General features: G+C 41.7%; 1 protein-coding gene across 8 annotated transcripts in view; it reads left to right on the forward strand.

The window, feature by feature from the left end:
* The window catches only part of LOC137321684 (doublecortin domain-containing protein 2), a 170,648-nt gene that overhangs the window by 90,119 nt on the left and 56,228 nt on the right, over positions 1–24,301 (forward strand). For all 8 annotated transcript variants that reach the window (XM_067984223.1, XM_067984226.1, XM_067984222.1 and 5 more), the window contains one exon: positions 8,617–8,671. In XM_067984223.1, the coding sequence (XP_067840324.1) occupies positions 8,617–8,671 (55 nt within the window). The remainder of the gene's footprint in view (positions 1–8,616; positions 8,672–24,301) is intronic.

Raw genomic sequence — 24,301 nt, forward strand, 5'->3', positions numbered from 1 at the left:
CTGGATTTCTCTGTCTTCCTCTATGGATGGAGGTGGTCCACCATCTTCTTTTGATGTGTTGATGTGATGGCTGTATGGGCCTGTGTGTTATGTACCACATCTGTAGTCACTTGAACAGGGTGGCTGGATGAAGTGAATGTGGCTTTGCTTACAGAGGTAACAGTATCATCCATACAAAGCTCCTGCCATCCCCTGCTGCCAGGCACACTCTCAGCATGACCAGAGACCTGAATGAGTGCAGATCTCTGACCAGCTATGACGGAGTTGAAACTCTGCATTATTGGGATCTTTATCATAGTGACTACAAAGAAGACATGCTGCTGTAGATCAGAGCTCCAGGTCTCAAGTTCCTTAGTCATAGGATTTGTTAACAACAACTTGCATTTATATAGCACCTTTAACATAGTAAAATGTCCCAAGGTGCTTACAGGAGCGTTATCAAACAGAATTTGACACCGAGCCACATAAGAAGCTATGGTTGAGTTTAGGATCTCAGGGGTGGGAGGGAGGGGACCGGGGGTTACTGTGCTTCAGATAACACACTCTCCATGGTGGTCTTGGACAGATGGTCATACAGTACTGTGCAGATGCAGATTGTGGACTCCTCCAAACTGCACAAGCTGCTTGGGATACTCTCTGATGACTGCATAAACTGATGATGTTGAGTTATCAAACTGTGTTTATAAGCAGGACCTGTGAGTTCTGAAGCCTTGGGCTCAACACTGCTGGAGCCCTTGGGCTGATCCTCCAGTCAGAAGACTGTAGCAACTCCAATTGCACTTGCATTTGCTATTCCTCCCTTGTGCTTTATGCTTCACCGAGTGCTCCCTTCTGCTACTTTCTAAATGACCCTTCCCTTGGATGGTGCTGACCACTGTAGGAGTAGGTTCTGTGAAATGTTTGGTTCAGGCTGCATATTGGACTCTGTCACCTCTTCCTCTTGGGTACCTAAAGGAGCAGAAGAACAGAGTTTAGAATGTTGGGATTAAGACACCCCTCCAAGCAGCACTTATATAGCAAAATATTCCGGTGTGTTAAACTGCAGTGTATGCTTGTGCGTGAGGGATTAAATTACATAGAATTTTACAGCACAGAAACAGGCCATTTAACCCAACAGGTCTATGCCGGTGTTTATGCTCCCCATGGGCCTCCTCCCACCTTCATCTCACCCTATCAACTTATCCTTCTATCATTTCTCCCTCAAGTTCATATCTAGCATTCCGTTAAATGCACCTATGTTATTCGCCTCAACCATTCCATGTGATCGAGAATTTCACATTCTCACCACTTTCTGAGTAAAGAAATTTCTCCTGAATTCCTTATTTGATTTATTAGTGACTATTTTCTATGTATGGCCACTAGTTTTGGACTGCCCCACAAGTGGAAACTTCTCTATGTCTAGCCTGTCAAACTCCTTCATAATTTTAAAGACCTCTATCAGGTCACCTCTCAGTCTTCTCTTTTCTAGGGTAAAGAACCCCAGCCTGTTCAGTCTTTCCTGATAGTTGTACCCTCTCAGTTCTGGTATCATCCTTGTAAATCTTTTTTGCACTTTCTCTAGTGTTTCTATATCTTTTTTGTAATATGGAGACTAGAACTGAGCATAGAACTCTAAGTGTGGTCCAACTAAGGTTTATACAAGTTTAACATAACTTCTCTGCTTTTCAATTCTATTCCTGTAGAAGTGAACCCCGGTGCTTTGTTAGCCTCCATTCCTACTTTTAATCATTTGTGAATCTGCACCTCGAGATGTCTTTGCACCTCTACCCCATTTAGACACTTATTTCCAAGGAATAGTTGCTCTCCTTATTCCTCCTACCAAAGTGCACCACCTTACATTTATTTATATTGCAATTCATTTGCCATTTACATGCCCATTCTGCAAGTTTGTTAATGTGATCTTGTATTTTGTTGCAGTCTTCCTTGGTATTAACAAAACCCCCAATTTGGTGCCATCCGCAAATTTTGAAAATGTACTTCTGATTCCTGAGTCCAAATCATTTATGTAAATAATGAACACTAGTGGTCCCAGCACCGATCCCTGTGGAACACCACTTCCCACCATCCGCCAGCCTGAGTAACTATCTTTAGCCCCTACTCTCTTTTCTGTTTTGTAGCCAGTTTGCAATCCATTCTGCTACTTGTCCCCTGACTCCACATGCTCTGACCCTAGTCATGAGTCTACTATGTGGTGGCTTATCACAGGCCTTTTGAAAGCCCATGTATATTACATCCACTGCATTACCCTTATCTACTCTTTCTGTTACTTCTTCGAGTAATGCAATAAGGTTGGTCAAGCATGACCTTCCCTTTTGAAAACCGTGCTGACTATTCTTTATTGTATTTTCGGTTTCTAGATGAGTGATTGAGTAAAGATGATAAAGAATGAAAAACAAAGGATGATACTGGCCATGACCTTGGTGATGGCCTCTGATCTTGCCCTTTCCCATCCATTCCTGCTATTGCCTCCGTGTCCAGACTCTCCAAGGATCTCTCCTTGTAAGGGTCATATATTTGGCGTCCATCCCCCCTCTGCTCTGTATGCAGCACCACCTGTTCTGTGCAGCCTTCTCCTCCAAGCAGATAGGAAAATGATATATGTTGGAAAGAGGAATTTTTAATAGGTATTATTTGTTCTTTGGATGTGGGTGATGCTGGCATGGCCACATTTATTGCCCATCCCTCATAGCCCTGTGAAAATAAACATACACGGAGGGGTTGGTGTTGGTGCTGTTGTTGTTTATAGCCCTTAGAACTGACTCCACCAGCAAACTTGGGTGAGGATGGGGGGGGACACGGAGGGAAGGGGGGCACAGTTTCAAGTTGGTGCTAGAATTATGGTGCAGATTACCAGCAGGGGTGTTGGAACAGAAAGCTACGGCGAGTTGAAAACAAGATCTTGAATTCCTATTAGGAAAGGGGACACAAGGTTATTAGTTCCTGAATCATAGTTAGGAAACTGAAGGGAGGTTTGGAAGGTGAAATAGAACAATACTCTTCTCCTGCCCAAAACATGTTACTATGAACAGGTTTCCAGAGTGTTGTATATGCTCCTTCTGTGATACTGCTCCCAACTTAAACTGAAGCGCAGCTCAGGTGCTGTGTCAGACAACATTATAAAACTAAGCAAAATGTGAGCAAAACCTATCTTGGAAATCTTTGCAGTCAGTACTGTGTCATCGGTGTACCTTAGGTTGGTTATCAATTTCCATTCACCAGGTCATCCAGAGTGTCTCTAAAGTCAATTCAGAATATATGTTGAAATGACTGGGTTAAGGAGGGGAAACTATCCCCGTTGAAAAGTACACATGTGTGAAGACAGGATCAAGTTTGTCCCTGAACAGTTGATTAACCTCCCAACATTCATTTCATAAGTCATACAGGAATACCAGTTACTTGGGAAAGGTGGCTGAGTGATGCTGATACGAGCGAGACCATATACAAGCATGAGTGACCACTTTCACTCAGTGGTAGCACTCTTGCCTCTGAGTCAGAAGGTTGTGGGTTTATGTCCCACTCCAGAGACTTGTGCACAAAATCTAGGCTGACACTCCAGTGCAGTACTGAGGGAGCGCTGCACTGTCGGAGGTGGTTGTCTTTTGGATGAGACATTAAACTGCCCTCCCAGTTGGACGTAAAAGATCCCATAGCACTATTTTGAAGAAGAGCAGGGAAGTTCTCCCCAGTATCCTGGCCAATATTTATCCTTCAACCAATAGTACTAAAACAGATTATCTGGTTATTCTCATATTGCTGTTTATGGGACCTTGCTGTGCGCAAATTGTCTGCCGTGTTTCCTACATTACATGACTACACTTCAAAAGTACTTCATTGGCTGCAAAGTGCTTTGGGATGTCCTGAGGTCATGAAAGGCACTATATAAATGCAAGTCTTTTCTTTCAGGTGAGGTGTTCTAAAGGGAGCACATTAAAAAGTGTAGATTTCATTCCATGGTATCTTGAGAACCTAAAGAAAAGAAACTTTGAAATCTTAGCCAATTTTCAGTTGAAAGAAAATCCCTTACTAATTATTGATTTTGTCCCATGAGTGTAAATTATAATTTCATTGCCTAGTTATGTGCTAATTCAATACAATTAATTATCACTTAAGAATTCAATTCCACTATGTATTTGTATAATTAGATATATATGTACATTAATATACAGTTTAGGTTCATTTTATATGCTATATATAAAATATGTACTTGCATGCGTTTCTGTCCTATCTACTGGCTGGCTTAACAGTTATGGTTAATGTTGGTAAATAGAGAGTGAAAATCAGAGACATTTAAAATTTTTATAGGGAGTCATAATTAATTGTAACCACAGTTAGAATCATTTTAGTATATTTTGTGAAGTGTGTTCGATAGAATTTATTAACATTAAAATGAATTTAATGGGACAAACTGTCTTTAAGCTATATTCTCTTTCATCTTGTTCATGTGGGAAAAAAAATCAGTTCACCCTTTCTCGTGCAAAATTAACTATTGGTTTTGTCCTCTGAGTGTGAATGACAATTTCATTGTCTAGTGATGTGATAATTCAACACAGTTAATTATCATTTAAGAATCCAATTTAGAATCTAAAAGTGAATCACCTGTGAAATAAATACACATCTGAAAGATATTAAAGCATTATCGCTGCTACATTGCCTTATATGTCTGTGGCCTAATTTAACTTTAGAGTGCAGCACCGTGTAATGTAGCAAGAGTAACTGACTTCACATTCACTTTGCCCTGACAATATCCCAACAGAGGGTGAAGAGCTTTTCTCTGGTCGCTGCATATTAATGACATCCTGAGTATAATGGGAAGATTTTGGGGCTGATTTTCCTTGACCTGCTCTCTGCCCCAGTGACAGACAGGTGTAGTGTGCATCAAGTATGCTGTGCCTGTCCAGGCCCAGCTGAGGCCAAAATTGGTGTTTCTGGCCATTATCATGGCCTAGTTGCACTCCCCAGGATATGCCTACATCTTGGCAGGGCCTTGCACTGGCCAATGGGGAAGGAGAAAGGAGCACAGCTGCAAGCCTGAGGGATGTAGTCAGAAGGCCCCAAGGCTAAAGATATGGTGGGCACCTAGCTTTGGACTCCTCTTCGCTTTCTCCTGGGCCCCCTTGGACCCACTGATCTACGACTAGCTTCTTGGGGTGTCCCTCTATCTGGTTGTCCTCAGGCTACAAGATTGGGGGGAAATGATTTTCAACTGCCGGCTGCCTGTTTCTAACTTGAAAAACGGACATCCAGCAATTAAAAATTGTGGAGGGGGGGCACCTCAGCTGACCCATTAATGCCTAATGCCCATCTGATGCAATGTTCAGGCAGGCCGATAAATGGGTGACGAGCCCGCATGCCTGAAACAGGTGGGAGGCTGCTTAAAAATGCAAATCAGGCTTCTATACTGGTGGTAGGACCCAGATTGCAATTTTCAGGTACAAATGAGAGGAACGTGCCCATTTATGCCAGGCATTGAGCGGCCTAACCAGCAGTCCTTAAAGAGACTGGAGGCCGCTCAGAAAAAAACCTCAGGAATCTTTTAATTTATTTTGGTGGGCCCAGGGGAGCAGGAGTGCTCCTTGCGGATCCCCGAGAAAAAAACAGCCAGCTGCCTGCCCGTATGAAGTTCCCACCGGGATCGCCTCCCTCACCTCCTGGATCCAACCTGTCGGCCAGCTCAGCGTATGAGCGGAGCCTTAAAATGGGTCAGGCCTCGCACTGGCATGAACGGACTGGTGGTGGGGCTGTTTCGCCGACTTTGTGCTTGTTTTGGGTGCTACTTCAAAATCGCTCCCAGGTAATTGAGGCAAAAGGTTGGGATCGTTCTCTCCTGCTTCATTGCACTGACAGGCTGGGCTACCACCTATTGCAGTTGCATGCTCTGCTCCGCCCCTCTGGGGAAGCCCTGGAAATCTCAGGACAACGTAAAGGTACCAGAAATCTAATATAATGGGTCTCTTCTCTCTTTTTTCCTGGCCTTTGTGCCTGGGGAATTGATATTTTCTGGGGACAAAAGTCAGGAAAATCCACCTGTTTGTTATTTTCAGGGAAGTTGTAAAAGTGTTCTCAAAGAATCTGTTTATGATTTCACTACAAACACCAATAAGAGGAAATCTTCCTATTACGTCGATATTGTTAAGACATAGCGACCAGCAGAAACCTTCTCCCTTGGTCTGTGGTCAAGACTGGCATTAGAATATTATCCATTTTAAAAGAAAGCATACATGGGCTATTTCTCAATGCTTCTGTACAATTATTCATGTTTGTTCAGTGGAAATCCTGAATCAGCTATGGATTTTTACCGTCCCGAGTCATTAGCTACATGCTTCTGTTAGTCCAGTAATCTTCATTTAATATGTCCATGTTTTTTAAACTTGAGGACCCCTAAAAGTAGCAAGCTGATTCTGCAGTTAATATGGATTTAATGCCAGGTTCCTTTAAAGTCCCACTTTTTAAAAATACTTTCTCAGGAGATGGGCATCGATGGCAAGGCTGGCATTTATTGTCCATACTCAGTTGTCCTTGAGAAAGTGGTGATGGGCCTTCTTGTTAAATCAATGCAGTCCATGTGGTGAAGGTGCTCCCACAATGCTTTTATATAGGGAGTTCCAAGATTTTGACCCAGCAATGATGAAAGAACGGCGACATATGCCCAAGTCACGATGGTGTGTGACTTGGAATGGAACTTGGAGATGATTGTGCTCCTATGCACGTGCTGCCCTTGTCCTTCTAGGTGGAAGAGGTCGCGGCCTTGGGAGGTGTTGCCAGAGAAGCCTTGGCAAGTTGTTGCAGTGCATCCTGTAGATAGTACACGCTGCAGTCACGGGACGCCGATGGTGAAGGGAGTGGATGTTTAAGTCAGTGGATGGGGTGCTAATCAACTCACTGCTTTGTCTTGGATGGTGTCAAGCTTCTTGAGTGTTGTTGCAGCTTACCCATCCAGGTAAGTGGAGGGTATTCCATCACACTCCTGACTTGTGCCTTGTAGGTGGTAGAGAGGTAGAGAGGCTTTGGGGAGTCAGGAAGTGAGTTACTTGCCGTAGAATACCCAGCCTCTGACCTGCTGTAGCAGCCACGGCATTTATGTGGCAGGTCCAGTTAAGTTTCTGGTCAATGGTGACCCCCTGGATGTTGATGGTGGGGGATTTGGTGATGGTAATGGCATTGAATCTTAGGGGGAGGTAGAATCTCTTGTTGGAGATAATAATTTTCTGGCACTGATATGGCTCAAATGTTACTTGCTATTTATCAGCCCAAGCCTGGATATTGCCCAGGTCTTGCTGCATGCAGCATGGACTGCTTCATTATCTCAAGAATTGTGAATAGAACTGAACACTGCAATCATCAATCAAAAGCCCCACTTCTGATCTTATGATGGAGGGAATGCCATTGATGAAGCAGCTGAAGTTGTTGGACCTAGGACGCTGCCCTGAGGAACACCTGCAGCGATGTCCTGGGGCTGAGATGACTGGCCTTCAAAGACCAACATCTGTAGATATGGTTGGAGGCATCTTGACAGGTGGCTGATGGACACACTGTCATGTATTGTTTCCTCTACTACCACTGAAAGCAGGGGAGGAATTTGTCCTCATCTTTGCTTTGGTTGGCGGGGGGGGGGGGGGGAACCAATTTCAGATTGCAATCCATTGACTTCAATAGAAATAAATATGGAAGAGATGTAAAATGGGCTACTGATCGTATAGCATCCGTTTTACACTAACGCACAAAGTCAAAATCCACCCCAGGGTGTTATGGACAGGAAAATTGGCACCATGTATTCAAGATGTCGCTACATATGGTGAACAGAACCATTCTTGAAGAGTAATTCTGCATTGGACTGTGTAACTAATTCAGACCCTGCCCCTCCAACTGCACGGTCTCTCAATTTGCAGCATCAAAATAAGTTACTGTAACATTTTCCCTAGTACATGAACAGAGTCCACCATACAGAAATGCTTGGGTCTCATGGCAGGTGCACAACACAACAACTTTCTTTCATATAGCACCTTTAACTTAGAAAAATGCGCCAAGGTGCTTCACAGAGGATAAAAAACAGAAGCTGAGCCTTTGTGGGAGAGTTCGGAAGGGTGATGGAGAGCTTGGTTGAAGGGAAGTGTTCACACATAGAGTCTCTCCAAACTGCTACTAAGAGAATAAGAGAAAACATTAATCCAAGCTACAGTGATTCCTCTTCATTTTATGTAAACGGTTAAAGCTACCTGGAAATCTATCAATTGTTTGTTTGCTTGTGGTTAAGTACAGTTATCACTTGAGTACCCTCCTAGGCAAGTCCTTGTTAATTTATTTTATATTTTTACATCTGAATAAAGGACCTGTGTTCTTGCAAAGCATTTATAATGTTAGTTACATAAAGCCTTCATTTTGTTAGTTCTATTCAATTTATTTTGATTAGCATGGCATTTATACATTGCTTGTTTGATATTTATCAAATTTAATGACTTTCAAAATGCTATAGAGCAAAGGGGAAGAACTTGAAATGGTTCCCAGATTAATAAACGAGCTGGCTGAACATGAACATGAGAATGACATAAGTGGCAAGACAATGAATGCTGACCTCAGGTTTATGATGGTGGTTATAGACACATGTGCATTTTGTTACAGATTTCACTCCGATCTGCTTCCTCCAATCAGAAGAGGTCGAAAGGTCAGGGGAAAGGTATGGTTTTACTTTTTTTCCCCCTGTTCTATTATGATTGAATTTATTATTCAGTTAGGCTGGAGTCTGCTGCAATAATTCAATCACATAAATCTATCACCTCTACAGCATTTTAAAGTGAGATAGGTCAGAAGTGTTAACATAGTCATACATCCTTCAAATATTTCACAATTGATGAAGAACAGATTCTCTACTGATTTTTTGACTCTCTTAGACATTAGTAAGATATTGATAATGTTTAAAATGTAAAATTAGTGAGTTTTGAAATTTAGTAAAATTTTAAATGTGCAAGGTTCCACAATATTATTTAGAATGCTTCTTTTAAGATGTAACTGACTAACTCATTGCTACGTGAGTAATGAATCTGGATTGAATGCTGTTTATTTAAAACTATTTAACTGAGAGTTGTGAAAGAAAACAAATTAAGTGCAATCCAGATTGAACTTTCCTCAAATTATGTATTATCAAAGTACAACAAGGAGCTAACCTGTCTAGCTGAGAAGTGTGAAAGAAAACAAATTAAGTATGTTCTAAACTGAGCCTCCTTTAAACTATTTATTATGAAAATATGTTAAGATGTTAATCAGTCTGACCGAGAAGTATGAAAAAAGCACATTTCTGACTGCCTTCATTTTGCAGTTCCTTTAAATCATGTATTTTGCATGGCCCCTGACAGGCATGAATTGAAAGGAATATATTGTATATCCAGAGAATGGTCTCAAAAATGTAACCTAAAATACAGCATCAATTAACTTTAATCATAGAGTTAATTGCAAGTCTTATGTACTGTATGTACATGGATTCTTGATATACCTTTAGGGCTGTGCTTAGGATTTTTGGGAGCCCCAGATAGCCATGGCGGGACCTTGCCGAGCCTGCTCCCTTCAGGAGTCTCTCACTGTACCACTCAGGACCCGGATAGCACCTTATACAGGATCAAAGCTGATTCGTGTATCTTGTCCTGGATGAGAATACACTGAAGGTCATTTTGAATTTGGGTGATAGTGTAAAACGGGCGGTATCGGATCAGCCGTCCATAATACATCACTCCCGATTTTCATTTCTACTGATTTCTATGGAAATTAAAATCGGGAGAGATGTCTAACAGGCGGCTGATTCAATATTGCCTGTTTTACACTATTGCCAAAAGTCAAAGTTACCCCCAGTGTGTTGAATAAATATTTTTGATTACTAAGATTTACATAGAATTACATAATCTTTTACAGACAGAAACAGGCCATTCGGCTCAACAGGTCTGTGCCGGTGTTAATGCTCCACATGAGCCTCCTCCTATTCTATTTACTTCATCTCACCCTGTCCACATATCCTTCTATTCCTTTCTCCCACTTATACTTATCTAGCTTCCATTTAAACGCATTTATGCTGTTCACTTCAACCACTCCCTGTGGTGGCGAGTTCCACATTCTCACCACCCTTTGAGTAAAGAAGTTTCTCCTTAATTCCTTATTGGATTTATCAGTGACTATCTAATATTTATGACTCCTAGTTTTGGACTCCCCTACAAGTGGAAACATCTCTACGGCTACCCCATCATAATTTTAAGGACCTCTATTAGACCACCCCTCAGCCTTCGCTTTTCTAGAGAGAAGAGTCCCAGCCTGTGTTCAGTCTTTCCTGATAGTTGTACCCTTAGTTCTGGTATCATTCTTGTAAATCTTTTTTGCATTTTCTGCAGTGCTTCTGTATCCTTTTTGTAATATGGAGATTAAAAAACCTACACGCTAACAGCACCAATGCAAAGTATTCTTGCCTCTTCCTAACACCGTATACATGCATTTAACGAAAGATTAGAGAATTGCTTATTACATAGAAGTTAGTTTTGTAATAAAAACTCAAAAATACAACACTCCTGTCCAAATGTGCAGACCACCCACTGTTTGCAAATTAAATAGAATAATTGAATAGTTGAAGGAATATAGAAACAGTGCCAAAACTGTGAACCTCAGCAAATTATCTGGCACGTTGGCAGGCTATCATATTTATAATACATAGAGATAATGAAGGTAAATTTTTGCAGGGGCTCTCCCGCAGTAATGTAAGAGGAAGAGCTGCGGAAACCCTGCAAAAACGGTGTAAATGGTGTCTACGCCATTTTTCCGAGGTTTCCACGGCTCTTTTACCAAAGTGGGAAATTCAAAGTCAATATGACACAAAGTAGCTGTATTATTTCCTAATGCTAATTAACTCTGTTTTTTAAAAAATGCAGATCTGAATTTTTTATTTAAACCAGCAGGTCCTCAACCAACAGCACAGCAGCATTTCGTGTTGTCCAGACCAGCAGTTATAATGACTGCTGTGCGATGGAGGGGCTCTGCTGGGGCTTTAGCTTATAGCACCAACACTAACTCCCCTCTAGCCATGGCCTTGCTTCGCAAGCCAGGGGGTGGGGGGGGGGGAGTGCCTTTGAATGCCGTGAAACTGCCCACATCTGAATGCAGTTTTATTTCTTTTACAAAGGCCGCTTTGAAGTACAACATTTACTATTAGGCTGTGTGCCTGAAGCTGACTGGGCATGACTAAGAACACAGGAGCTACTCTGACAGTAGCCTGTGGACTTAGTCACACCTGAGTGACTGACCGGTAGTAATACAGTTAAACAAACACACTATGAGTAAAGCCAGGGAAACGTTAAGCACGATAGGTGTTAAGATTAGGTAGGCATGTGCACTGGAAGCAAACGTATATATTTTTCCCCCTTAGGGCGACAAATTAGAATCATAGAAAATTTACAGCCCTGAAGGAGGCCATTCGGCCCATCATGTCCGCGCCGGCTGAGAACCGAGCCACCCAGCCTAATCCCACTTTCCCTCATTTGGTCCGTAGCCCTGCAGGTCACGGCTCTTCAGGTGCACATCCAGGCATTTTTTAAATGAGTTGATGGTTTCTGCCTCTACCACCCTCTCAGGCAGTGAGTTCCAGACCCCCACCACCCTCTGGGTGAAAACATTTTTCCTCATTTCCGCTCTAATCCTTCTACCAATCACTTTAAATCTATGCCCCCTGGTTATTGACCCCACCGCTAAGGGAAATAGGTCCTTCCTATCCACTCTAGGCCTCTCATAATTTTGTACACCTCAATCAAATCACCCCTCGGCCTCCTCTGTTCCAAGGAAAACAACTCCAGCCTATCCAGTCTGTCACCATAGCTAAAATTCTCCAGTGCTGTTGCAGTCCGTGCTTGAAGTGCAACAGCTGATTTGCTTGCTTCCTTGCTGGGCTTCAGCCTGTTGTTTCATCATGGTGTGCCATGCTCTGTGGCGGGAATTCTCGGTTTTGCCATGGTTTATGCCAGAACAGCATTTTCTGCCTGCATAACCAGCAGGTAATCCTATCCCTGAGTGAGGCAGCAATGTCTGGTTGGAGCTGGAGTTCAGACTGGCAGTGAGGTGCATGTGAGAGATTGGAGAGCAGGTTTGTAAACAAAGGGAAGGGAAGGGAAAGGGGGAGAGTGACTCTATGAAGGGAAGAGAATACTTTGTGAAGAGGGGAAATTACTCTGTGATGGGAGGAAAGTGCCGTGTGATAGGAGGTAAAGTGCTTTTGAAGGGTGGGAGAGTCACTGGATAGCTTTTGTCATTTATTTTTAGAGTTCTTTGAGGAAGTAACAAGCAACGTGGATAAAGGCTTTATCAAAGGCTACTACACAAAATAAGAGCTCATATTAGCATGGATAAAGGATTGGTTGGCTAACAGGAAACAGAGAGTAGGCATAAATGGGTCATTTTCAGGTTGGCAAGATGTAACGAGTGGAGTGCCACAGGGATCAGTGCTTGGGCCTCAACTATTTACAATCTATATCAATGACTTAGATGAAGGGACCGAATGTATGGTTGCTAAATTTGCTGATGACACAAAGGTAGGTAAGAAAGTAATTTGTGAAGAGGACATAAGGAGTCTGCGAAGGGATATAGATAGGTTAAGTGAGTGGGCAAAAATTTGGCAGATGGAGTATAATGGGGGAAAATGTGAACTTGTCCACTTTGGCAGGAGGAATAGAAAAGCAGTATATTATTTAAATGGAGAGAGATTGCAGAACTCTGAGGTACAGAGGGATCTGGGTGTCCTAGTACATGAATCACAAAAAGTTAGCCTGCAGGTACAGCAGGTGATTAGGAAGGCAAATGGAATGTTGTTATTTATTGCAAGGGGAATGGAATACAAAAGTAGAGATATTTTGCTATAGTTGTACAGAGCATTGGTGAGACCACATCTAGAATACTGTGTGCAGTTTTGGTCTCCTTATTTAAGAAAGGACATAATTGCTTTAGAGGTAGTTCAGAGAAGGTTCACTCGACTGATTCCTGGGATAAGTGAGCTATCTTATGAGGAAAGGTTGGACAAGTTGGGTATGTATACACTGGAGTTTAGAAGAATGAGAGGTGATCTTATTGAAACATATAAGATCCTGAGGGGACTAGAAGGGGTAGATGCTGAGAGGATGTTTCCCCTTGTGGGAGAGACTAGAAGTAGGGGCCACAGTTTAAAAATAAGGGGTCTCCCATTTAAGACGGAGATGAGGAGAAATTTTTTCGTGAGTCTGTGGAACTCCTTTCCCCAGAGAGCGGAGGAGGCAGGGTCATTGAATATTTTTAGGGCTGAGTTAGATAGATTCCTGATTAACAAGGGAGTCAAAGGTTATAGTAGGTAGACAAGAAAGTAGGGTTGAGGTCACAATCAGATCAGCCATGATCTTATCAAATGGCAGAGCAGGCTCAAGGGGCCGAATGGCCTACTCCTGCTCTTAGTTCGTATGTTCATATGTTCGTATTTTTGTTAAGGGAAAATTTTAACCCCTCCGCCTGATAGGGACAGGGTTGTGGGGGTCGTGGGTTAAGATTGCGGGGGAAGGTTGCGCCGTGTTCCTGACGTGTTCCTGCGCCGCTCCCTCCCCCCCACCATCTTAAATAGCCTGAAATAAGGCACTGGAAGGTCGTCTGCCAAAGAAGAGTGGAGGCCTAATTTACATGGCGAAGTCGCATCCCAATTAAGTAATTTGGGTGCGCACGGTATTTTAACCGTGGGCTTGACTAAGAAACGGTTTCAAAGCTGCTAGTAAAGCTGGCAGCAGGCACCATCCAGGCTAAAGGCAGCCCAGGTAAATGCTTTTAAAAAACTTTTTAAAGTGCTGCTCCTGGCCCAACAGGGATACCTTGGGCCTTGCCTGCCGGCCCCGGGCTTCCCCTGACACCCTCCGACCAGGGACTTTCCAGATTCCCCCCTCCATATTCCTGACTTACCTCGGCCGAGGACCGTTTGTGTGTGTTCCCAGCGGTGGCCTGACCTCCCCCACCCCTGCCTGAAGGCGGTGGCGTCATTCCCGCCAGCTTTGGGTGGGAAGTCTGTATCGGAGCATGCAAATGAGGCTCGGGAGTTAAAACCTCTCGGGGCTCAGGCTCCGTAGAACCGGATGGATCGATGCCCGTTTGAGCCCTCGCACCTCCAATTCCCGCCCCGAGTTAAAATCAGGGCTAAATTCATCATTTATTTCTAGATGAAAAATCTATCAATTATGGAATAAGAAGCATTCTAAAATTAACCATTTAAAATATGTAGAGTTCAACATTTTCTGAGAAAGCATGTCCCCGGATCACTCTGGAAATTCACAGGCCAATGTACGCAAAAGGGATGGAAGCAGCATTTAGAAGGAAGGTGTACGATTTTAAATGTTCTACATGCATCCCTAAGGAGTGACATTTATGAGTAATAAAAGTACATGTAGCTTGCCAACCCATTCAAATATATGAAGCTAAGTTTATTTTTAACAGTAACACACATCAAAATAAACCACATTTATAAACCAAAATGAATGACATTTGACAGGTCTGCTGTAGCTCAGTAATTTAAAAGAAAAGTGGAAGCTGATCCTGTTCAAGTTATAGTTGATTTAGAAAGTGTTTTAGAATTAAATCAAAAGGACTGAAGGGAAATGTAACTTTAGTTGGTATATATGATATTTTAATGGGATTGCAGATGGTCATTTTTTTTCTTTAGTGTCATGTTAACTTGGCCCAAGGGTAGCATTCTTGTCTTTGATGCAGTAGTACTCAAGTTCCACTACAGGTACCTGAGTACTAAACGTAGTGCTGTATTGTCTGAGGTGCTCTTTTGGAACGCATATTAAACTGAGGTCCCATGTAGGTGGATGTAAACAATCTCGTAGCACTATTTAAAGAGGAGCAAGGGAATTCTCCTGGTGTCCTGGCCAACATTTATCCCTCAATTAGCACCTCCACAAAACAGTTAATTTCCTTTACTGCTGTTTGTGGGACTTTGCTGTGCACAGATTTGCTGCCGTGTTTTCTTACAAAACAACACTGACCACACTTCAAAAGCAACTCATTGGCTGTGAAACGTTCTGGGACATCCTGAGGATGTGAAAGGTGCTAAATGGGCAAGAAAGTGTCAGATGGAGTATAACGTGGGGAAAGTCAGGTTTTTCACTTTGGTAGGAAGAATAGAAAAACAGGATATTTTTTAAATGGTGTGAAACTCTAAGTGAATCAAGGGATATGGGGATCGAGCAGGAAAGTGGAGTTGAGGTTGAAGATCAGCCATGATCTCACTGAATGGCAGAGCAGGCTGGAGGGGCCGTATGGCCTACTCCTGTTCCTATTTCTTATGTTCTTATGAATATAAGACCTTTCTTTCTACACACAGAGCAGGATAGAATGTTTTTACTCACTGGCAATGATGGACTGGGTAAAGGGAAATCAGGAAATTCCGAATGGAGATGGGTAGTGAAGGGCTAGGGGACACAATGGGAGCGAGGGATGAAGGGAAGCATGAGTGGTTGCGTGAGGGGATGGGAAAAGGGCCACTGAGGGCTGCATTTCCCCGGAACTCCCATCAAAATGCTGTCTGCAGATGTTGGTGGTTCCTTTTCCTGTCACAACATTCTATACCACCCACCACCTCCCATCTGAAAAGAAATAAGCAAAAGACAGAGAAAGAAGCAAAAAGAGTTAAGGGGATAGAAGCAGAAGCAGAAGGGAAAGAGAGAGACAGAATCAGAGGAGAAGAAACAGAGAAAGAAACAGCAACACAATGACGGCATTGTGTAAGAGAGAGATCATATTCTCTGACTTACTGTGTGCAATGCCCTGAGAGATTAATTAGTATATATTAAAAACATTTCATCTGTGAATACTTCCTGTCAATTTTTTCCATTGTAAATTCCTATGTCCACATTTATAAAGGAAACTGCCTATGTAAACTTCTCATAGTGTAATTACACCCTCTTCCCAGTCATGGTGCTGCAATGCCTCCATTGGTGGATGGGTGTAATTACAGCGTGACAAGTTTATATAGGCAGTTTCAATTATGATTGTGAACATAGGAATTTATAATGGAAAGATATAAAAAGAGACAGATTGTATGACTTTAAAATAAGGTCTAATTATCCGATGCTCTCTAAATCCTCACCTTCACCTGAAGCCTACTTGATTGATGAGTAATATATTAAAAATCTTCATACAATTCCTGTCAACTTTTTCCATTATAAATTCCTTTGTCCACATATATAATGGAAACTGCCTATGTAAAGCTTGTCACGCTGTGATTACGCGCCAGTGGATATAGGAATTTATAATGATAAAGCTGACAGGAATTGTATGAATGGATTTATAATTTTTAATATAATAGATAATATTATCAAATCAAATATTGCAGAAAAATAAAGGAGGGGTAGAGTTTCTGCTTTGGGCGCAATAGGGAAATTGCGCCTGAAATTGCGCTGGTTAGTTCACAGTTCAAGTTTCCGATAAAATGTATTTGCATAATCACAAATGCAAAATCTTCCATGAATCTGCGCAATCAGGCAGCATAATAGAATGTAATCGTTATTTTTTCTTTCCATTAAAAAATATTCTTTGATGTATTTAAGAGTTGTAACCTGGTGCAGTTTTATTAATACAACTGAAAATGGGTTTACCACAAAAAATACTCATTTTAATAAGCCTGTTCAGTCCTCCACCTGCGAGTAACCTGATTTAAAATCACTGAAAATGACTTAAAAAAATATATACTGAACCATTTACTACTTTCATTGATGTACACCCGTCAGTTTCTTAGTAAATGAAATATTTTTTGTTATGTAAAAACTTTTAAAACGTGCCTACTAGTGCCTAAGGAAATGAGTGCAATTTGAAAAGCCTTCCCGAACCAGTGCAATCGGTGGAAATTCGCAATAGTGGTCTGGGGGCGTGGCCAGTTTTGTGGGCAATCTGGACAAATTGAATCTTAAACCAGCGTAAAAGTTGGAGCATGCATTAGGTTGTCAGAAATCTTTTAATTACCAGCACTGTTCCTTTATGTTTTCTGTGCTCCCAGGTTCAACGGGTTGACATTTGTAGAACACCACTTACACAGGAGTTACTCAGGGAATTGTGTTTGGCCCTACACTATTTCTTGTTTTCATCAGAGTTAGTTGATATCATCAAAAGATATTCTCACGACACTTGCCTCCAGCTGCTCCCTGTTGTTAAGTAACCCAATATATAACAAGAACAAAAAGCTTTGACTCATAGGGCATGTTACTCGAATTCAAACAAGAAATTGGTCGAATAACAATTTCTAATTTGCCATTGACTTTGACTAAAAGCCAAGCGTATTGCTGTATTGACACTTTGATAAATGTGGAGCTATAACAAACATTAGAAAAGTGCATATTCAGTTATTATACACATTTCATTGTAAGGTTCTTACTTTTTAGTAAGTCATCATATTATTTCTTGTACTGAGAATCTATACGGTTTCTTGAATTTGGCTGTCATTCTGCAAGCAAAAAAAAATCCAGCGCAGAAAATGATGGATATGTCATGGCATTTCATAATTGCCACTGCTTCCCACTAAACATAATTGATGCTGCAGATAGCCAATATTTCATAATCAATGCTAAAAAGTCATCTCATCAATCCACAACAGCAAGGAAATATGTCACAGTTTAAACATTATACCTGACTTTCCACCTTAATAAATGATTAGATTAGATTTGTGCAGAATAATCAAGTATGTAGAGTCTCTTAGGAGAGAATTGATCTACTCAAGAATAAAGCCTGATGCCTTTGGATGACAGTGGTTATTTTTTTTGATAAGGAAAGGAATTGACTTTGGAGTAAACTTCAACAGTGTTTAATTCAAGAACCATGTATAGGTTGGCCACATACTTTGTGGAATTCCTTACAACAATATTAACTCTCATCCACTTTGCAATTTCACACATGGCCTAATCCCTGGTTCCGGCCAACTATACAAATGCAACAACGTTCTAGAGATAAGCTGATGCAATTCATTGGTTCACTTTCACTTCTGATATTTGGGTTCAAATTCAGCCCAGAATAAACATCTCATCTAACTATTGGCTGTAAGGATACAATGTGAAATAGGCTTTAGAGTAGTTTCAACCCTGTCCACAACACAAAAACTGCCTCTAATACGGCACTGATTAATACCAAATAGTCAGTCTCACTCAGAGAGGTCACATGGTTAGCTGGCGTGGGAAATGAAACACTGGTTCAGCAGTGGGCGTTCTTCTCAAGTCAGGTCTAAAGCTTACGTGGGGTCAGATTAATGAGAGCTTTTTTCTGTTACTGCTGGCCTGTACCTGATGCTGACAGTAGATACCCTAAATGAAAAAGTGTTCCATTCCCTAGCATTAATATCCCTCACATTAATGAACATAACATTTAACTAAAAAGTTAAAAATAAGTTCCAACATTTTTAATTAACAAGTAATAATTAAACCAAAACTCTTTCTATTGATAAGGGTGGGCATTATCTGATGGCACTATTTGAAGCAAAGCAGGAATTTCCTCCCAGTGTCCTCACCAACATTCTTCACTCAACCAACACCACCTAAAAAAATTGACTGCTCATTCACCTTATTGCTGTTTGTGGGACCTTGAAGTGTGTGATGTAGCTGCTGTACTTGTTTATGCAACAACAGTAACTGCACATCAAAGGAATTAATTGTATGTGAAGATCTTTGGGATGTCTTGAAGACATGATAAGGTGCTGTATAAATGCTGATATTTTCTTTCCTCTTTCTTAACATTGTTTCCATGTTACAGCAAAATTTTGCCCAGGTATGTTCTCCATGATTTTTTATGGATTTTTCTCTAAGAATTTTGATAGCTATTTTCAAATAGTTCCTTCCAAACAATGCACTTTGCAGGCAACGTAGACTGGAGCAGACCTTGGCCTTTTCGACTATTCGCTGAGGCACCAAAGGGAGGAATGCAGAATAAAAGCATACAAAAGAGAGCTAACCAAAATGAAAGATAAATTTTTGAGAGAGAAGGACAGACAGTCAGGGAGAAATAGAGAAAAGGGAGAAAAAGACAGCATGAGAATGGAAAGAAAACTTTTAGGAATCATCATTCTGTTGGCTGATTGGATTCAAGGCAGGATTTATAAAAACCATGGAGATGACTAGCACAGACAGCAACAGCTGAACGAGGCGTGAAAGTTGGAGGCAGAAGTAGGAAATATTAAAAAAATTGGGGGAAAACTTGGATGAGGGCCATTTTAGGGCATAGGTAGCGTGATGTTCTATTACCCCGCGCCCAATGACCCCTGCGCAGGCTGGACGCAAGTTTCGGCCCACCCGAGGACTCACCTGCAATCAGCGTTCCTTTCCAGGCCTTGCACGTGGAATCAATGGAATTCACACTTTCCACCACCAGGGGGAGCTCAATCTCTTAAAGGGAGGATGTTTCTTAGAAATCTCTTAAAGGTAGCTGGTGCCTGTTATTTGCTGAAAATAACAGTCTACTGTCTGGACGGAGTCTGAACGGAGATCAGACATTGCACACATAAAGCACAGATGCAGGTCCCACCCCTATGTTTACACACTGATGAATTATGTTAAAACATTGAATAAATGTTGCGCACTACTAAATCCCACATCCTCCAATCTGCATGTCAGACCTCACCAATCTGCCAATCTGAGTTGGTACCAGGCCTGCGAGAGTGCATGCACCAAGGTTCTCTGCTGATGCACTAGAGACATTGGTGTAAGAGGTGGACAGAAGGAGGGACATCCTATATCCGCAGAAGGCGGGGGGGGGGGGGGTGGAGGGGGGCAAGACGCCCACCAGACATACATCTAAAAGGCAGCAGGAGGCAGCGGGGGATGAAGTCAATGCCAGGCGCATAGATCATGAACATGGATGCAGTTTAGGAAGAAGTTCAATGCTTTGACATGAGTGGTCAAGGTGAGTGAGGTCAACTATCAAGTGGCGTCTCCTACCAACTGCACCACGCACTACACCCCCCATCCCCCACATACCAACAAACTCACTCTTTCCATCAGTACTCAACTCTTCAATCAGATGCTTCCTCTCACCCTTACACATTACCACTGTTTCAAGCCGCCCACCCACAACTCACAGGCTACCATGACAGGTGCATCACCCAGACACACGTCCTGCTTTCTTGCAGGAGATGGTGGCACATATCAGGAGGTAGCACGTGGCAGTGACATTTGGCCCCTCGAGCTTGTTCCGCCATTCATTGAAATCATGGCGGACCTGTGACCTAACTCCATATACCCGCCTCAGCCCCATATCCCTTAATACCCTTGGTTCACAGAAATCTATCAATCTCAGATTTAACATTCACAAGTGAGCTAGCATCAACTGCCATCTGCAGAAGAGCGTTCCAAACGTCTCCCACCCTTTGCGTGTAGAAGCATTTCCTAACTTCACTCCTGCACGTCCTGGCTCTAAATGTGTCCCCGCATCCTAGTATACAAATCTAGGAGACCTCCAAAAACAGTTGCAAATGTCTTGGCAGCCAGCAGCAATAATCCAGCCACTAACCTGTAAATCCTGCTTGGTCCCTTTAAATAGTGCTGATGTGGGGTCCTCCAGGCACTCTAAGACACGTTCAGATGGTTGTGGTTAAGACTGTGCGTTGAGTTGAGCGTTAAGTGCCAAAATGTGTCTATCACTTTAAATCAGCGTTGCACACTGATTGAAGCCATTTTCTCCCGACTTTACATGATTCCAGCGTTCGTTATCTGCGCCTGCGCTAACTCCTATACCAAGATGGTATCTAGCGCATGTCACGCTGGAAATGTGCGTGCGCATCCAAGACGCCATCTTGGATGTCGGAGAGGCTGTGTAGCACCGAAACAACGAGCACTACACGGCCCAATTTAGCGCCCATTTTTTAGAAGTATTATCACCAGGGATCAAAATATTCTAATATTGTCATTATTTTCATGCTACCATCACTGTTTTCAGTATGTGTGTGTGTATATATGGAAACAAGTAAGATAAAACAGGAAGAATGTAGAAAAAAAACAGTAACACACAGCATGCAGAAAACATCTGCTCATGATCTGGGAGAACTGCCAGTATCGGAGCAGTCATATACTTTGAGGCAACGTTGTTTCATGCCTGGTTATAAAAACAAAATCTTAATATTATCCATTTTGAAAAAAATACTCCTTCCTATCTGACTTATCCTTTATTTCTCCTTAATATTCCTTCTAACTCTTAATGCATTTCCATTTTAAACAATTGCAACAGATGGTTTTCCTAATATAGTTTCTTGTTGTTCCATTGTTCTGCTTTTCAAAAATTATTATAAGAAAATTATGTAATAATTAACATAAAATCATGCAACCACATAATAGTATCATTGTTAATGAGGGTGGGCGGGTCTTAGCAGCTCAAGTGGACGCAGTCAGTGCACAGGAGCAGAGTGAGCATTCACTACAGAGATGCATCAAGAAGTCCAACCAACCCAAACGAGAGATCTTTGGGTAGCTTGGGAATAAACCCTGACAGTAAGGTATTTTTTAAAAAACTGTTGAAACAATGGTAGTTGATAATTATGTATAGGTTTGCTATGCTTAAATACTCGATAACAAAAGCAGTCACTTGCTGCCACTTTGGGGAATTGTACCAACAGTTTAAAAGAACATAAGAAGATAAGAAATGGGAGCAGGACTAGGCCATATGGCCCCTCGAGCCTGCTCCGCCATTCAATTAGATCATGGCTGAAATTCGACCCCAACTTCACTTTCCCGCCCTATCCCCTTGACTCCCCTAGAGTCCAAAAATCTAACCATCTCAGCCTTGCATATACTCAATGACTCAGTATCCACAGCCCTCTGGGGTAGAGAATTCCAAAGATTCACAACCCTCTGCGTGAAGAAATTCCTCCTCATCTCAGTCTTGAATGGCCGACCCCTTATCCTGCGACTATGCCTCCTAGTTCTAGACTCTCTAGCCCCCCGGGGAAACAATCTCTCAGCATCTACCCTGTCAAGCCCCCTCATAATTTTATATGTTTCAATGAGATCACCTCTCATTCTTCTAAATTCCAGAGAGTATAGGCCCATTCTACTCAACCTCTCCTCATAGGACAACGCTCTTATCCCAGGAATTAATCTAGTGAACCTTTGTTGCACCGCCTCCAAGGCAAGTATAGCCTTCCTTAGATAAGGAGACCAAAACTATATACAGTACTCCAGGTGAGGTCTCACAAAAGCCCTGTACAACTGTAGTAAGACTTCCTTACTTTTGTACTCCAACCCCCTTACAATAAAGGCCAAAATGCCATTTGCTTTCCTAATTGCCTGCTGTACCTGCATGCCAACTTTTTGTTTTTCTTATACGAGGACACCCAAGTCTCTCTGAACACCAACATTTAATAGTTTCTCACTATTTAAACAATATTCTGTTTTTCTATTCTTCCTACCTAAGTGAATAAGTTTACATTTTTCCACATTATATTATCTGCCACATTCTTGCCCACTCACTTAATCTGTCTATATTCCTTTGCAGACACTTTAAGTCCTCCTCACAGCTTGCTGTGCTACCTAGCTTTGTATCATCAGTAAACTTGGATACATTACACTCGGTCCTTTCATCTAAGTTATTCATATAGATTGTAAATAGCTAAGGCCCAAGTACCAATCCTTGCGGCACCCCACTAGTTGCAGACTGCCAACTCTCCTACTCTCTGTTTTCTGTCCTTTAACCAATCCTCTATCCATGCTAATATATTACCCCCAACCCCATGAACCCTTACCTTGAGTAACAACCTTTTATGTGGCACCTTATCGAATGCCTTTTGAAAATCCAAATATACTACGTCCACAGGTTCCCGTTTATCTACCCTGCTGGTTATATCCTCAAAAAACTCTAATACATTTGTCAAACACGATTTCCCTTTCATAAAACCATGTTGACTCTGTCTAATCATATTATGATTTTCTAAGTGCCCTGTTACCACTTCCTTAATAATGGATTCCAACATTTTCCCGACGACCAATGCCAGACTAACTGGCCTGTAGTTCCCTGTTTTCTCTCTCCCTTCCTTCTTGAATAGCTGGGTAACATTTGCTACCTTCCAGTCCACTAGGACCATTCCAGAATCTAGAGAATTTTGGAAGATCATAACCAATGCATCCACTATCTCTGCAGCCACCTCTTCCACACCTCGGATGTAGGCCATCAGGTCCAGGGGATTTGTCGGCTTTTAGTCCCATTAGTTTGTCCAGTACTTTTTCTCTACTGATATTAATTACTTCAAGTTCCTTCCTCCCATTTACCCCTTGGTTCCCTACTATTTCTGATATGCTTCTTTGTGTCTTCTACTGTGAAGACAGATATAAAATATTTGTTTAACGCATCTGCCATTTCCTGATTCCCCATTATAATTTCTCCTGTCTCAGCCTCTATTCCTTTTTACATACTTGTAGAAGCTCTTACAATCTGTTTTTATATTTTTTGCTAGTTTACTTTCATATTCTATTTTCTCCCTCTTTATCAATTTTTTTGGTTGTCCTTTGTTGGTTTCTAAAGCTCTCCCAATCCCCAGCCTTATTACTCTTCTTGTCAACATTATAGGACTCTTCTTTCAATCTAATACTCTCCTTAACTTCTTTAGTTAGCCACGGGTGGATCACTTTTCCTGTGGAGTTTTTATTTCTCAATGAAATGTATGTTTGTTGAGAATATTGAAATATTTCTTTAACGTTTGCCATTGCTTTTCAACTGTCAAACCCTTTAATTTAATTTCCCAATCTACCTTTGACAACTCGCCCCTCCTACCTATGTAATTAGCTTTATTTAAGTTTAAGACTCTAGTTTCTGTCTTAAGTACGTTACTTTCAAACTCAATGTGAAATTCTATCATATTATGATCACTCTTCCCCAGAGGTTCTTTTACTGTGAGTTTACTAATTAACCCTATCTCATTACATAATACAAGATCTAAAATAGCCTGTTCCATGACGTATTGCTCCAGGAAACCGTCTCGAATACATTCTATGAACTCGTCTTCCAAACTAACTTTGCCAATTTGATTTGCCCAGTTTATATGCAGATTAAAGTTCCCCCATGATCCTTTGTTGCAAACTCCTATTAATTCATGATTAATACTCTGTCCAACAGTATTGCTACTATTGGGGGGCCTGTAAGCTAGTCCCACCAGTGTTTTCTGCTCCTTGTTATTTCTAATTTTCACCCATATTGATTCTACTTCCTGATCTTCTGAGCCAAGATCCTTTCTCACCACAGTCCTTATGTCATCCTTTATTATTAACGCTATAGCCCCTCGTTTTCCATTCTGCCTCTCTTTTCTAAATGTCAT

Source organism: Heptranchias perlo, chromosome 5 (genome assembly GCF_035084215.1).
Source record: "Heptranchias perlo isolate sHepPer1 chromosome 5, sHepPer1.hap1, whole genome shotgun sequence".
In the NCBI taxonomy this organism is placed as follows: Eukaryota; Metazoa; Chordata; class Chondrichthyes; order Hexanchiformes; family Hexanchidae; genus Heptranchias; species Heptranchias perlo.